This window comes from Symphalangus syndactylus, chromosome X (assembly GCF_028878055.3).
Source record: "Symphalangus syndactylus isolate Jambi chromosome X, NHGRI_mSymSyn1-v2.1_pri, whole genome shotgun sequence".
Taxonomy (NCBI): Eukaryota; Metazoa; Chordata; class Mammalia; order Primates; family Hylobatidae; genus Symphalangus; species Symphalangus syndactylus.
The window spans coordinates 34,130,158-34,143,969 of NC_072447.2; the positions used below are offsets into that span (position 1 = coordinate 34,130,158).

The following is a 13,812-nucleotide window of genomic DNA, read 5'->3' on the forward strand; positions in this document are numbered from 1 at the left end:
AGACAAAGGGAAAATGAAGGTGGAAAGTGAAATGAGAGCAGAGTTGGTTTAGCACAACAAAGGCTCAACAGAAAGCTGCTGTGTAAAATGTGGGCCCTAAATCTTTTGACGCCATAGGAAACTGGCAGGATGGCAGGGACACTGGCAGAACAGGTGGGAGCAGTGCTGCTCGGGAGAGCTTGTTGGGAGAGAAGCTGGTCCAGGACTAAGGACTGAGAGCCCAGGCAACATTTAAGGGGATGAGGGGCAGACAGAGGAGGCTAGGGCAAGCTTGACAAGGCCAAAGCCAACCAAGAAACTGATTAGTAGTTAGGCAATGAGGAGGAGTGGTAGGTGTGAGGTTTGAAGACTGAATGTGAGTTGAGAAAATAAAGACAGAAAGTACAATCAAGTCTTTCAGGAGCTGGGCTGTGAAGAAAATGGGAGACACAGAGGGTGGTACCTGGAAAGTAAAGAACATCACCTTCTTTGGCACGTGGCTACAATCATGTTACTCACCAGCTCAGAGCCTACATGGTATCTCCATGGCCTGCAATTATTAAGGCCTGTCATCTGAGGTCCTATGATTCATCTTTATCTCTTGCGACTTCCCTTCACACACCTTAAGGCCCACCCAAACTAGCCCAAACATGCCACTCGACAAAACAAACAAACAAACAAAACACGTCTGTATTGACCAAAATGTTGGAAACAGGAAAAAAATCAAAGAAGTCCCGAATTTCAAGAAAGGACTGTCCAGACCTACCCCACTGCCCCTTTTAAAAAACAGATCAGCAAACCTGTAATGGAGACCACAAAGACTTACCAAGGTCACTAAAGGATCAGTAATATTCTATTATTTATTACTCTAAATTCGGTGCTGGCCTTGAAGTGCTACAGCATTGCCTGCTTCCTGTCATGTTAATTCTCTAAACAGTATTGGATTGTACTCTGTGATGAGCCTAACAGCTTCCTTTATCAATTTAATGATAAAATCGACCTTGTCCTTCAACATGCTTTCCTCTCTAAATAAAAAGATCAGAAAAGGAAGGGCCGTCTGTATTGTGACAAAGTACCCTGGTACTAACATCACAGTGGTTCTCAAACCCTGGCAAGCTACTAAAACAGAACAGGGCTGAGTCCATGTGTTTTCACTGCACTCCCCGGATGATTCTGATACTCTTCAAGGTGTAGGGACCACTGCAATGATGTCTTTTGTCTTGCTCCCAGATGGGACTCCCCATACCTCACTGTTATTAGACTATGAGGTCACCCCTACACACAACCCTATGCCTAGGGGACACTGCTCAACTCTCCCCTCTGTCTCTCACTTTGGGGTGTGAGTTAGGATAATTTGATGGAGGAAACAATTTGGAAATCAGAATCAAGACCAAAACCAGAATCTTGAACCTCTTGTCTTCCCAGGGAGAATCTCATTTTATAAACAAAGTTCAGACTTCCCTGATAGCTCTAGGAGGCCTGCCTGGCCCCAAAGTCCAAGAGGAGAATGGGAAGATGCCTGTGCCATTTAGATCCAAGAGCTATGAGTTTCCAGGTCCTCCAAAAAGAACAAAGTTCCACTGTTACTAATAATTACATCTAATATAAGACTCAGTCTCCTGAACACCTTCCATGTAGTTCAGTCATTCTAGGTTCCCATACTTCTGCTCAAGTTTTATCAATACCAATGCTGTAAAAAGAAAGGCAAGCTGCTCTTTCCAACACAACAGTTACATGAGATCACGCCAAAATTCTGAGCACTAGCATACCTATCTTGTTCTTCCTTCTCCAGACGTTCTTGCTCCTCCTGTTCCTTCTGCAGCCGGGCCTGTCTTCTCTTTTCAGCCAAGATCTTCGCAGCCTCTCCTGCATCAGTGGTGCCTGCTGTGGGCTTCCCCAAGGCTGCACCAGAGGAGAGGCGTCAAGAGGAAAAGATCAAGGGAAACGAACATAATGATTCCACTCACACAGCAGCTGCCAGTTGGAAATGAAAAAAAATCCAACCCAGTGTGGTGATGGGAAATGCCGTCCAGACTAGCACAATCAATCACCAAGCAAGAGAAGCTGTCATGGGCTGGCTGGAACCCTGGATGCATTTTACAGTGGAAGACAATAGAAACATGAGGAGGAAAGACAAGGTCACTAGCAAGTGCCACAGCAGCCACCATCTGGGTGAACTCACTGCATCATAGAAGCCTGAAAGTCTAAAGGAAGATCTTCTTTTGCGTGAGGTACAGATGCAGGCCTGTCTTACTCAGCATTCCCGTGAGCTTCCACAGCCATGAGTGGAGTCAGCCCCTAGATTTCCTCCAGGAGACCCTCAGAAGACTGAAGGAAAGAACTCAGGAGCAACGTGCAAACCCAAGAAAGCTGCAGGGGTGGGGGGGGAGATGAACTTGTCCCTAGGGAAAAATCCCTCTCCCTCCCCAAAACATGAGAGAATGGCATGTGGATTGGGTCTGAAGAGAACCGTCTTGGGAAAGCCAAGGCACGGCGGCACGATTTACCTGCGCTGTTTTCGGCTTTCCCTCCTGTGGCAGCAGCATGCTTCTCGCTGGCATGCTTGTCCACTACATGCTTCTCAAGGGCTTCCTCTCCTTGCGGGCCAGCAGCCTGCTGAGCCAAGGTACCTTCCCTTTCCTTGTTGCTCTTCTCTTTCTCCGCTTTCCTCTTGGGCATGTCTTGGCCAGAAAGGGCAGGTAAGCGGTACTTCACAGGAGACCCTGGGTAGGGAGGTTTCGTTGTCTTTGGGGACTGTGGATAAGCTTTAGTAGCTGTCCTGGAAAACAAAAAATATGCCAGAGGATGATTACTGGGCCTGAACACAGAGCTCTCTGTTCCTAAGACACCTAGTTCCAACAAGCTGAACAATTTCATCCTTCCAGAGGAAGGAAAGTAGGGCTTAGCATACACTCAAAAGTCACTAAAGTGCTCTCAGCCCAACAGGAATACATGGTCTCTCTAAGATGGCCCTGGTGGAAAGGGAAACATTTTAAGAAGCCCAGCCGATGATGCCATGTCCTAATCTCACTTAGGTTTCATGACAATGTAAAGATGGAGTATTAGGCACTTCCCTACTCCCTCCTTTTAGGTGAACATCAGGGTTGAATCTGGTTTCAGCATATGGCAATGAACATGCTGGCTCCTTTTAAAAAAATTGTGACAAAACATATATAACATCAAATTCACCACTTTAACCATTTTCAAGTGTACAGTTCAGTGGCGTTCAACTCTCCATTCCCCTCCCCTCAGCCCCTGGCAATCACCCTTCTACTTCCTGTCTCTGTGAATGTGCCTCTTCCAGGTGACTCGTATAAATGGAATGACACAGTATTTGTCCTTTTATGTCTGGCTTATTTTACTTAGCAAGTCTTCAAGGTTCCCCATTCCTTTTTAAATGCTGAGGAACACAGCCAACAGATGGGGATTGGGGGCGTTTTTTGGAGGGTCTCAGGTTTAAAAGAATCTCTCTTCTCCCAACTGGGCAGATGCAAAAGGTGAGGACAAGCCGCTTGGTTAAAACACAGTAGCTCGTCTTATGTCTGCTGGGAAAGGGTCCGTTACAGGTACGCCAGCCTAGGCTGGGCTCCTGGTGAGTGCTGCTTGTTCAGGACACAGGTAACAGCTTAGCTTGAGATGCCCAGTTTCCCTAGAGGTTTGAACACAGATGTGGGCATTTGTACAGAGTTCCTCTAGGAAGGATATAAAGTAATGTATACAGAAATTACAAGTCATCACCCTCAATCCTCAGCAGGTTGAACTATGAATTGCTAGTATCTGACTTTTTTGATCTATAAAAACAGCAATAAAAATGGTAAATCACCCTAATATTCAAAGACAATTTTTCACCAGAGACTCAGAGTTACCTAATCAGATCCTGGTAATAAGGGGAAATATGATCAGATCAATATTAAACTTGGTCTTGAAGGAGAAAAGAATTCTCAAGTGGCATGTGGACTTTCATACTGGCCAAGTGGCTTCCCTGTGTCCTCATGCCATTAAGCCTGGAGCAACTCAGAACTCCCAAGACCCCTTGTCTTTGTGGATGGTGCTTTGACTCTCTGCAGACTATTCTCCCCTCTGGCCTTGGGCTCAGGCCCCACACTCGAGTTCTCCTAAGGGATGCGGTTTTTCAGAGTACTTAGCAATCAGGTGGATTTTCCAGGTACACTATATAACGCTGGTCTTCTATTTTTTCCTAGACTCTTACCAAGTAAAAGCCATGCAGAGAATCCCCCTGCCCCGCCATATGTATACGCCCGCATGGCAGGCTTCCTCAACCTGGCATCATTGACATTTGGGGCTGGATAGTGCTTTGTTGTGGGGTTGTCCTGGGCACTGTGGGATGTTTAGCAGCATCCCTGGCCTCCATTCACTAGATGTCAGCAGCAGTCTGCTCCCCATGCAGGTTGTGACAACCAAAAATGCCTTCAGACATTGCTAAATGTCCCCTTAGGGACAAGATCTCCCTCAACTGAGAATCCCTGAGACATGGGGTAGGGTGGGGAGGGAGAGGGGAGAGAGAAAGAGAGGGAGAGGGAGAGGGAGAGAGACAGAGAGAGAGAGAGAGAGAGAGAGAGAGAGAGAGAGAAACAGAGACAGAGAGAGAGACAGAGACAGAGACAGATGCACACACACTCTGTCTATACCCAGTAGGTAAGACTGGAGCTGTCCTGCTTGGAGGGGTAGTGTCCAATCCCCATGGTGACCTTGAGGCTCCTAAGAGCCTTGGCTTGAGAGGTAATGTGTGTGTGCCTCTACGATTCAGCACGTGAGTCCTCGTGTTCTGACACAGTCAGACCAGGTCCTTCCCCTGGCCATTTGGAGCTCAGACCTCCATTCACACTCTCTGCAGTTGTGTCCATGTTTACTGAGTGCTGTCTACACACCAGCCACTAGGCTGCTAAATGTCTACAGACACATATTTGTGTACATATGTGTGTAAATGGTATGACACAGGTACTATTATCATGGCCACTTTACAGATGAGAAAACTAGGCTTAGAGAGGTGAAATGGCTTCCCACAGTGAACTAAGCCACAGAGCCTTCTTACAGCTCTGCTCTACTTCCTGTGTTGCCAGGGCAGCTAAGTCTGAGTTTGGGGTCACCAAGACCCCAAGATGTTCTTTCTAGAACTGGCATAGAGTAAGCACTCAATAGCTGTTAGGTATTGGTGTTGATCAATTAGATGATAAACTAAAAATCCAAATAATCCTCACAGACAAGAATGAACCAAAACCAGGAAGATGAACTGTAATAACAGGGGAGCCCATGTCCTGCTTGCTCACACTGACAGTGCTCCATTGAGCATGGTTTTCCAATGAGTTACACAATGTGTACTAACTATACGCATTAGCTGAGCCTGCATTTAGTCTCAATTAATATGTATAAAGATATAGCCGGTGGTCTTTTGCTTGGCCACGTCTTCCTTTCACGCTGTTATCTAAGGTGAGTGGCGCCCACAGTAGAGCTGTATACCCGCCACCCGACCACCACGAGGGTATCTCAAGAGACTTGGTCTAGTGCCTTGCCAAGATCAAAGCACATTACCTCTCCACTGGATTGTCACGTGAATGATATGTGTCCTTTGATCCAACAACAGTACAAGGGCAGGGAGTGGATTTGAAACTTGGCGATAGAGGCTGTAGGAAAGACTACTATCTCGTGGTAGATGATAACAGCTGGAAACACTCTGTCATCCCATAAGCATTCCTACCTTGACCTGTTGAGGAGGACTTTCTGGCATTGGAAGGCCTGGCAAATCTCACCTGATCTTCTTGCTTGCCCTCACCCTCCTCCCCATGGAATGAGGTACGATTTCTCTGATTGGTGAGAATGAGCAGAGGTGCTGCATGTGCACAACCCTGCCTGTTCTTGTTCTCTCCCTAGAACTTGCCTGTGAGCCCACACTCTAGGCTTCTCTAAGCAGTATAGAAAGAGGTGGGTCCTGCTTCGGGGGTCCCTGAAGTGTGCTGGCACTTCTGCCCATGAATGGGTAGGCAGACAAGGAGCCTTCTTGTAGACATGACTCCGACCATGAGGGTCTCCAGGGCTGGACTGGGGGGAGTGGGTGGGAGGCCTGAACTGGCTGCAGCCTCAGCACCCATAGCCACCATCTGAGTTCCAGCACGACCTCCGTGTCTGCTGAAATGGCTCACACACTCAGTCGGTGTGGCAGGAGCCTGTTGGCTATGTCAGACCCATCTAAGTAAATGGAAATGCAGGACAAGATCCTAATCCTAGGGAGAAAAGGCCAGGGTGCCCTAGGTGGGGGAGGTTCTGACAGCCTCAAGTTGGCATAGCCCTGAACAGCCTTGCTTGTTTTAAGAGAATGGTCATATGTAGGTTCAGTTCACGCCACAGACTGCGAGGTTCCATTCTAAATAAAACTGGACCAATTACCCATGAGCACACATTTAAAAATAACTTCTACCTGAGAAGTAAGGGTGGATTCTTTGGGATAAAGCTCATTAAGAAGTCTGTTTACAGTCCCCGACCCCAGCCCCTGCCCAATAAACAGAGTAAGTTAGAAAACACACACACACTCGTATGCACACACAAACACGACCTTCAAATTAGAAAAGTGTGGGCAAGTCATAATTTTTTTTTTTTTTACAATGAGTGAACAAAATACAGAATTAAAAAAAAGAAGTTCCCAATGTTATCTACAATCTGTCAAGTTTCCTGCTTATCCTGCCTTCCCACTTGCTTACATGGACTTTGTATCCTGCCAGCTGCCCTGCAAAAGTGCTAAGCACAGGTATCTGGAAGAAACTAAACCACAAGGCTGGTATGTCAGACTGCACGGCTCTCTGGCCAGCCCTGCTCACATTGCTGAAAGCCAAAGAAAGTCTGGCAAGCTATTTTTCAATTTCCTGGAAATAGGTATCTTGGCTGATTAAAGAAACATGAATTAATTAGGGGAACTCACTGTGCTTGTATGGAGGTTTATTCTGAAGTACCTTCTCATCTATTTAACAAGGGTCTATTTGATTGCCACAGCAATCCAGTGAGGTAGGTAGGAAATTGCTATTAACCATATTTTAGAGAAGAAAATAAAAGTCCTAAGAGTTTAAACAACCTTTCCTAAAGAAATGCAAACAGACTGGCACTCAAGGCATTTGTTCATTGTCTCACTTTTTTTAGCTCTTTCACTTTAATTTTTTAAGGTCCAATAAAAAGATAACAAAGGAGATTCACAAGGTGTGTTTAGGATGGTAAGCTAGGCCTTCCAGGAACATAAGGCAGTATGATATAACCTTTTAGGTTCCATGACTGGCAGAAAATACGAACAAACACCTCTGTAAACACAGTGGCAAGAATAACTCTCTGGAGAGGGTTGTCATGCCTCTGAATGTGAGTTGACTGCAAAGTGGAACCCCCAAAGGACTTTTTTCCTCCAATCTTGGAATCTAGTTCCATGTTCTCCAAAACCACTTGACTCCATGCACAGTGAGTGAACACAGCCCACTCACTGCATGGGAGGGGTCTTGGCTTCATCAGCACAGCTCAGCCAACATTCAGAAAAGTTTGTTACTTCCTAGATAAGAAAGAGCAGCAGTTTTATACCGGAGAAACCTGGAAACACCACCTTAATCCAGTAATCAAAGTTAATATCACCAGTAATTAAACAAACTGACATCATAGCCTCCTGATATGAGGTACTGAGAAGGACCCAACACCTCTGCCAGGAGATTCCTGCCCAAAGAACACAACCTGAGTGTAATTAGAGGAAACGTCAGGCCTATCCAAACGGAAGGCAGTCCTCAAGACGACTAGCCTATATTCTTTAAAAATGTCAAGGTCGGCTGGGTGCAGTGGCTCACGCCTGTAATCCCAGCACTTTGGGAGGCTGAGGCGGGTGGGTCACAAGGTCAGGAGATCGAGACCATCCTGGCTAACATGGTGAAACCCCGTCTCTACTAAAAATACAAAAAATTAGCCGGGTGTGGTGGCATGTGCCTGTAGTCCCAGCTACTCGGGAGGCTGAGGCAGGAGAATCACCTGAACTCAAGAGGCAGAGGTTGCAGTGAGCTGAGACTGCACCATTGCACTCCAGCCTCGGTGACAGAGGGAGTCACCATCTCAAAAAATAATAAAATAAAATAAAATAAAATAATGTCAAGGTCAGGAAAAAGAATGGCTGAGGAACTGTTTCAGTTGAAAGAAGACTAAGAAGATGAGACAATTAAATGCAATGTGGGACCCTGGGTTGGACCCCGGACCATGAAAAAAAAAATGATATAAAAAATCTTACTGGGCCAGACCTGGTGGCTCATGCCTGTACTCCCAGTACTTTGGGAGGGCGAGGCAGGCAGATCACTTGAGGTCAGGAGTTTGAGACCAGCCTGGCCAACATGGTGAAGCCCCATCTCTACTAAAAATACAAAAATTAGCCAGGTATAGTGGTGTGCCCCTGTAATCTCAGCTACTTGGGAGGCTGAGGCAGGAGAATCACTTGAACCTGGGAGGCAGAGGTTGCAGTAAGCCGAGATCACAGCACAGCACTCCAGCATGGGCCACAGAGCGAGAGTCTGTCTCAAAAAAACCCAGAATCTTATTGGGACACCTGGCAAAAATTGCGCATACATTAGAAATTAAGTAACAGTACCAAGTTAAACTTTCTGATTTCCATAACAATGGAAAATAATGTCTTCGTTCTTAGGGGCAAAGGGGTATGATGTCTGCAAGTTACTCTCAAATGGTTCTGGGAGAAATCTGTGTATGTGTGTCTGTGTGTGCATCTACGGAGGATGAATGTGAGAGACTGTGCAAGACTGAGTGAGGGTGACAGGGGATGGGAAGGATGACAGAAATGTGGCTACACATTAATACAGGATAAAAAGTGTGGAAGAAAGAGTTCTGTGTTCTAGTCTTGTGATTCTTTTGCAAGGTTAAAATGATTTCGAAATTTAAAAGCTGAAAATATTGGTCTAAATTCAAATGATCCTCTGATAAGACTCAAAAATACAGGACTGAGTGAGTATACAGGTATGGTTGCAAGGAGGGGACATCACTTGACATTTTCAATTACCCTCTTCAGGAAGAATTTCAGATAAGAATGTAAAAGCCTACTGGAGAACGATGTGGTGGCAAAAACAGGAGTTAAGTCGCCCTTGTGGGAGCCTAGTCTGCTGTAGATGCTTATCTGTGGGAGAGGATAACCAAGCCACACATCTCCCAGAGAAGCTTATGGGAAGGGCACCCAGCCAGGATCCATTAAATGTCCTCAGCCACCAAAGGGATAGCCTGGGTCTGGGAGGGAGCCTTCCACGGGCCTGTGATTTGGAGTAAAGTGGGAGGTACTTATTTTGGGCCATCCAGACACCTTTATCCTAATTTTTTCCCTCATATGGAACATGTTTTGTTTTCAATACATGATAAAGTGAAATTAAACTAGGTCCCTGAAACAAAACTGATCTCAGCTATGATCTACCTCTGGAAGTGATTATCTTTGGCACACTGAATTTTCCAAAGTTGACCACAATAATATCTCCCATCCCACAAGATCTTATCTTTTGAGTTTATCTCTCCATCCCATTGAATCTAGGTTGGCCTGACTGCTTTGACCTATAAAATACAGCAGACAAGTAAGGCTGTACCAATTCAGGGCATAGTCCTTCACTGGCCTGACAGCTTCCGCTTCCTGACCCAAAAGATGCTCAATCTTGGGGCCATTTCTTGTTGGAACCCAGTCACTGTGAGAAGCCTAAGCCATACAGAGAAGCCATAGTAGGCACTCTGGTTTGACAGACTCAGCTGAGCTCCCAGCCAATAGCCATCATCAACTGCCAGGTGGGAAAATGGCCCATCTTGAACCTTCAGCTCATCTGAGCTCTAGGTAACTGCAGCTCCAGTCAACACTGGACTGCAATGGCATGGAAGACCCTGGGTAACCCAAGTCAACCCACAGAGCACTGCACAAAAGATCCAAAGAGAGAACCTCCCAGTAAGCTCAAGCCACAGAACTGTGAAAATGAATAATAAATTACTGTTTAAGCAACTCAATTTTGAGGGCTTTGTAACAGCAATAATAGATAGCTGAAATGTTACCTATCGTAATGGCCAAACTGACTTAGAATATATTTCTAAGAATATAAAACCATTAGAGAATATTTCATGCTGAAGACCTGGAAGTACAGGCAGCATCAACACTCAGAGGCAGAGACGGGCTGGACAAATCCACTTGGCCACACTGGATTTCTTTTCTCTAGGTTACGGGAACAAAGCTATGCTCCATCTATGTCTTTCAGAGTGTTGTTGAATCTAGTTTTCTAAAACCCATGCAAGTACCCAATGATGAAAACAATAAAAATAAACTTGAACGCTTAAAAGAGCAATGCTATTAACATGCACAGCCACCCAACAGTGGCTTAGCTTATCTGACATCAGGCAGGAGAACAATGCACTGTCAGAGCTTAGGAGGTCACAGGAAAAGAGATCATTAATCACATGACCTGCCTGGGATTCTGGATGGGTGAGTTCGAAGGGCTAATTAAGCCCCTTTTCAAAGCCACATCATTTCCAGTGTGTTTTAAAAATCACACACTTGGTCTGCACAGAAGGAATGTCAAAAATACCAGTTTTGGTGGGGGTTTGTTTTGTGTGTGGCACCATTCTAAAAATCAAGTAAGTCTTTTTTATTATGTTTTTCCAACACTGAGTATGCAAGAGAATATTTACAAAACATGTAAGGTATAAAGAATGATATAAATGGCCAGGCGTGGTGGCTCACGCCTGTAATCACAGCACTTTGGGAGGCCATGGCGGGTGGATCACTTGAGGTCAGGAGTTCAAAACTGGCCAGGCCAATATAGTGAAACCCTGTCTCTACTAAATATACAAAAATTAGCCAGACGTGGTGGTGCGTGCCTGTAATCCAAGCTATTTGGGAGGCTGAGGCAGGAAAATCGCTTGAACCTGCCAGGCAAAGGTTGCTGTGAGCAGAGACTGCGCCACTGCATTCCGGACTGGGCGACAGAGTGAGACCCTGTCTCAAAAAAAAAAAAAAAAAAAAAAAGAATGATATAACTGGCCAGGTGCAGTGGCTCGCGCCTGTAACCTGAGCACTTTGGGAGGCAGGGGCAGGTGGGTCGTTTGAGCTCAGGAGTGAGCAAAGGGCAAAGTCCTCAAGCAGGTTTGGTCTCAGCATTTTCCCTATCTGCCAGGCGACCCTGCCCTTGCCCCCCAGCTTCTCCTTCCCTTCTTACTTGCATCCCATACCACTGCTATGTCTGAACGTTTGTGTCTCCAAAACATGTGAGTTGAAACCCTAACCCCATGGTGGTGGTATTAGGAGGTGGGGCCTTTGGGAGGTGATTAGGTCATGAAGGTGGAACCCTCCTGAATGGCATTAGTGCCCTTATAAAAGAGACCCCAGAGAGCTCGCTTGTGCCCCTTCCATCATGTGAGGACACACTGAGAAGATGGTTGTTCATGAATCAAGAAATGGGCCCTCACGAGACACTGACTCTGGCCATACCTTGATCATGGACTTCCCAGCCTCCGGAACTGTGAGAAATACATTTCTGTTGTTTATAAGCCACTCAGTTTAGCAGCCAAACAGACTAACACACACACATACTGAGCACCTACTGTGCAACAATAAATCAAGACAGTTCCCAACCTCATAGCAGTCTAGCAGGAGATTGCTAAGTGTAAAATACTAACACCAAGCAATGAGGCATAGACCAAACCCGCTATGCCCTAGTTTCATGCATGGCTCTGCTATAATGTCACCTTCTCAGAGAATCCTTTCCTGATCACCTTATCCAGCTACTCCCTTCCACCACTCTGTCATCTGAACCGGTTTAATTTTTTTTCCATAGTGCTTATCACCACCTGATCTTATCCATGCTGTTCACTGTCACATAAGCTCCAGGAGGGCAGAGACTTTTGAATCCTCAGCCCTTAGAAGAGGGCTGGATGTTAAGTGAGTGAATGAAAGAAGGCTGCACACGATGCTCTGTCAACACAGAGAAGGGGGTGAATTCAGCTTTGGCTGGCTGTGGAGAGGATGATGGCTGAGCAGAGTCCTGAGCAGATGGGTAGCTCTTTGGAGTAGGGCCTGTACTGTGCTCAACTGTGTACAAGGCTCCCCCTACCTTGCTGGAGGTTCCTTGAAACAGGGACTGTTCTCACTCATTTGGGGATTCTCTGAGGCACTGGGCATAGTGACCTGCATTCATTCATTCCACAAATACTTAAAGCACCTACTATGTGCCTACTAGTGTTCTAGAGAGAGTGGAAATTAAATTTTTTTTATCTAAATTAAACTGCATAAAAGAATCTGGAATTTTAACCAAGTCTCTTTGATCAGGGACAACTTTTACAAAACTCAGATGATGTGTCCTTTAAAATATAAAATAGTTGGCCAGGCGTAGTGGCTCACACTTGTAATCTGAGCACTTTGGGAGGCTGAGGCAAGCATATCACAAGGTTAGGAGATTGAGACCATCCTGGCTAACATGGTGAAACCCCATCTCTACTAAAAAAAAAAAAAAACAAAAAAAAAAACAAAAAAAAACCCACAAAAAATTAGGTGGGCGTGGTGGCACGCACCTGTAGTCCCAGCTATTCGGGAGGCTGAGACAGGAGAATCGCTTGAACCTGGGAGGCAGAGGTTGCAGTGAGCCGAGATTGCACCATTGCACTCCAGCCTGGGAGACAGAGTGAGACTCCATCTCAAAAAAAAAAAAAAATATGTGTGTGTGTGTGTGTGTGTGTGTGTATAAAATAGTTCTAGAAACACAATCTTCTTCAACATTTTTGACTTCACATTATTCTAAGTGAAATAATGCAGAAACAGAAAACCAGACACTGTATATTCTCACTTATTAATGGGAGCTAAACAATGAGTACACTTGCACGTGAAGAAGGGAATAACAGATATTGGGGCCTACTTGAGGGTGGAGCGTGGGAGGAGGGTGAGAATCAAAAAACTACCCATTGGGTACTATGCTTATTACCTGGATGGCAAAATAATATGTACACCAAACCCCTGTGACATGCAATTTATTTTATTTTTTATTTTTTGAGACGGAGTCTAGCACTCTTGCCCGGGCTGGAGTGCAGTGGCGCGATCTCAGCTCACTGCAACCTCCGCCTCCCGGGTTCAAGCGATTCTCCTGCCTCAGCCTCCCGAGTAGCTGGGATTACAGGCGCATGCCACCACGTCTGGCTAATTTTTTGTATGTTTCGTAGAGATGGGGTTTCACTATGTTGGCCAGGCTGGTCTCGAACACCTGACCTTGTGATCCACCCGCCTTGGCCTCCCAAAGTGCTGGGATTATAGGTGTGAGCCACCGCACCTGGCCTGTGACACACAATTCATCTATAGAACAAACCTGCACATGTGTCCCTGAAACTAAAATAAAAGTTTTTTAAAAAAAGATTTTCAGCCAGGCGCGGTGGCTCATGCCTGTAATCCCAGCACTTTGGGAGGCCAAGGTGGGCGGATCAAGAGGTCAGGAATTCGAGATCAGCCTGGCCAACATGGTGAAACTCCATCTCTACGAAAAATACAAAAATTAGCCGGGCGTGGTGGCACACGCCTGTAATCCCAGCTACTTGGGAGGCTGAGGCAGGAAAATCACTTGAACCCTGGAGGCAGAGGTTGCAGTGAGCTGAGATTGCACCACTGCACTCCAGCCCGGGTGACAGTGTGAGACACCATCTCAAAAAAAAAAAAAAAAAGGATTTTCAACTTCAAAGAAACAGCACAGAGCCAGTTGTGACTTGCTTCTGAGAAGCCAACTCCAGAAACCCCAAAACCAATGAAAGAACTCCATCCTTAATATTCTGTTCCTCTAGAACTACTCCTGCTACCAAAAT

General features: G+C 45.8%; 1 protein-coding gene across 9 annotated transcripts in view; it reads right to left on the bottom strand.

The window, feature by feature from the left end:
* The window catches only part of MAP7D2 (MAP7 domain containing 2), a 111,811-nt gene that overhangs the window by 16,291 nt on the left and 81,708 nt on the right, over positions 1-13,812 (bottom strand). For all 9 annotated transcript variants that reach the window (XM_055267835.2, XM_055267839.2, XM_055267838.2 and 6 more), the window contains 2 exons: positions 2,487-2,758; positions 1,749-1,881 (listed from right to left, as the gene is read on the bottom strand). In XM_055267835.2, the coding sequence (XP_055123810.1) occupies positions 1,749-1,881; positions 2,487-2,758 (405 nt within the window). The remainder of the gene's footprint in view (positions 1-1,748; positions 1,882-2,486; positions 2,759-13,812) is intronic.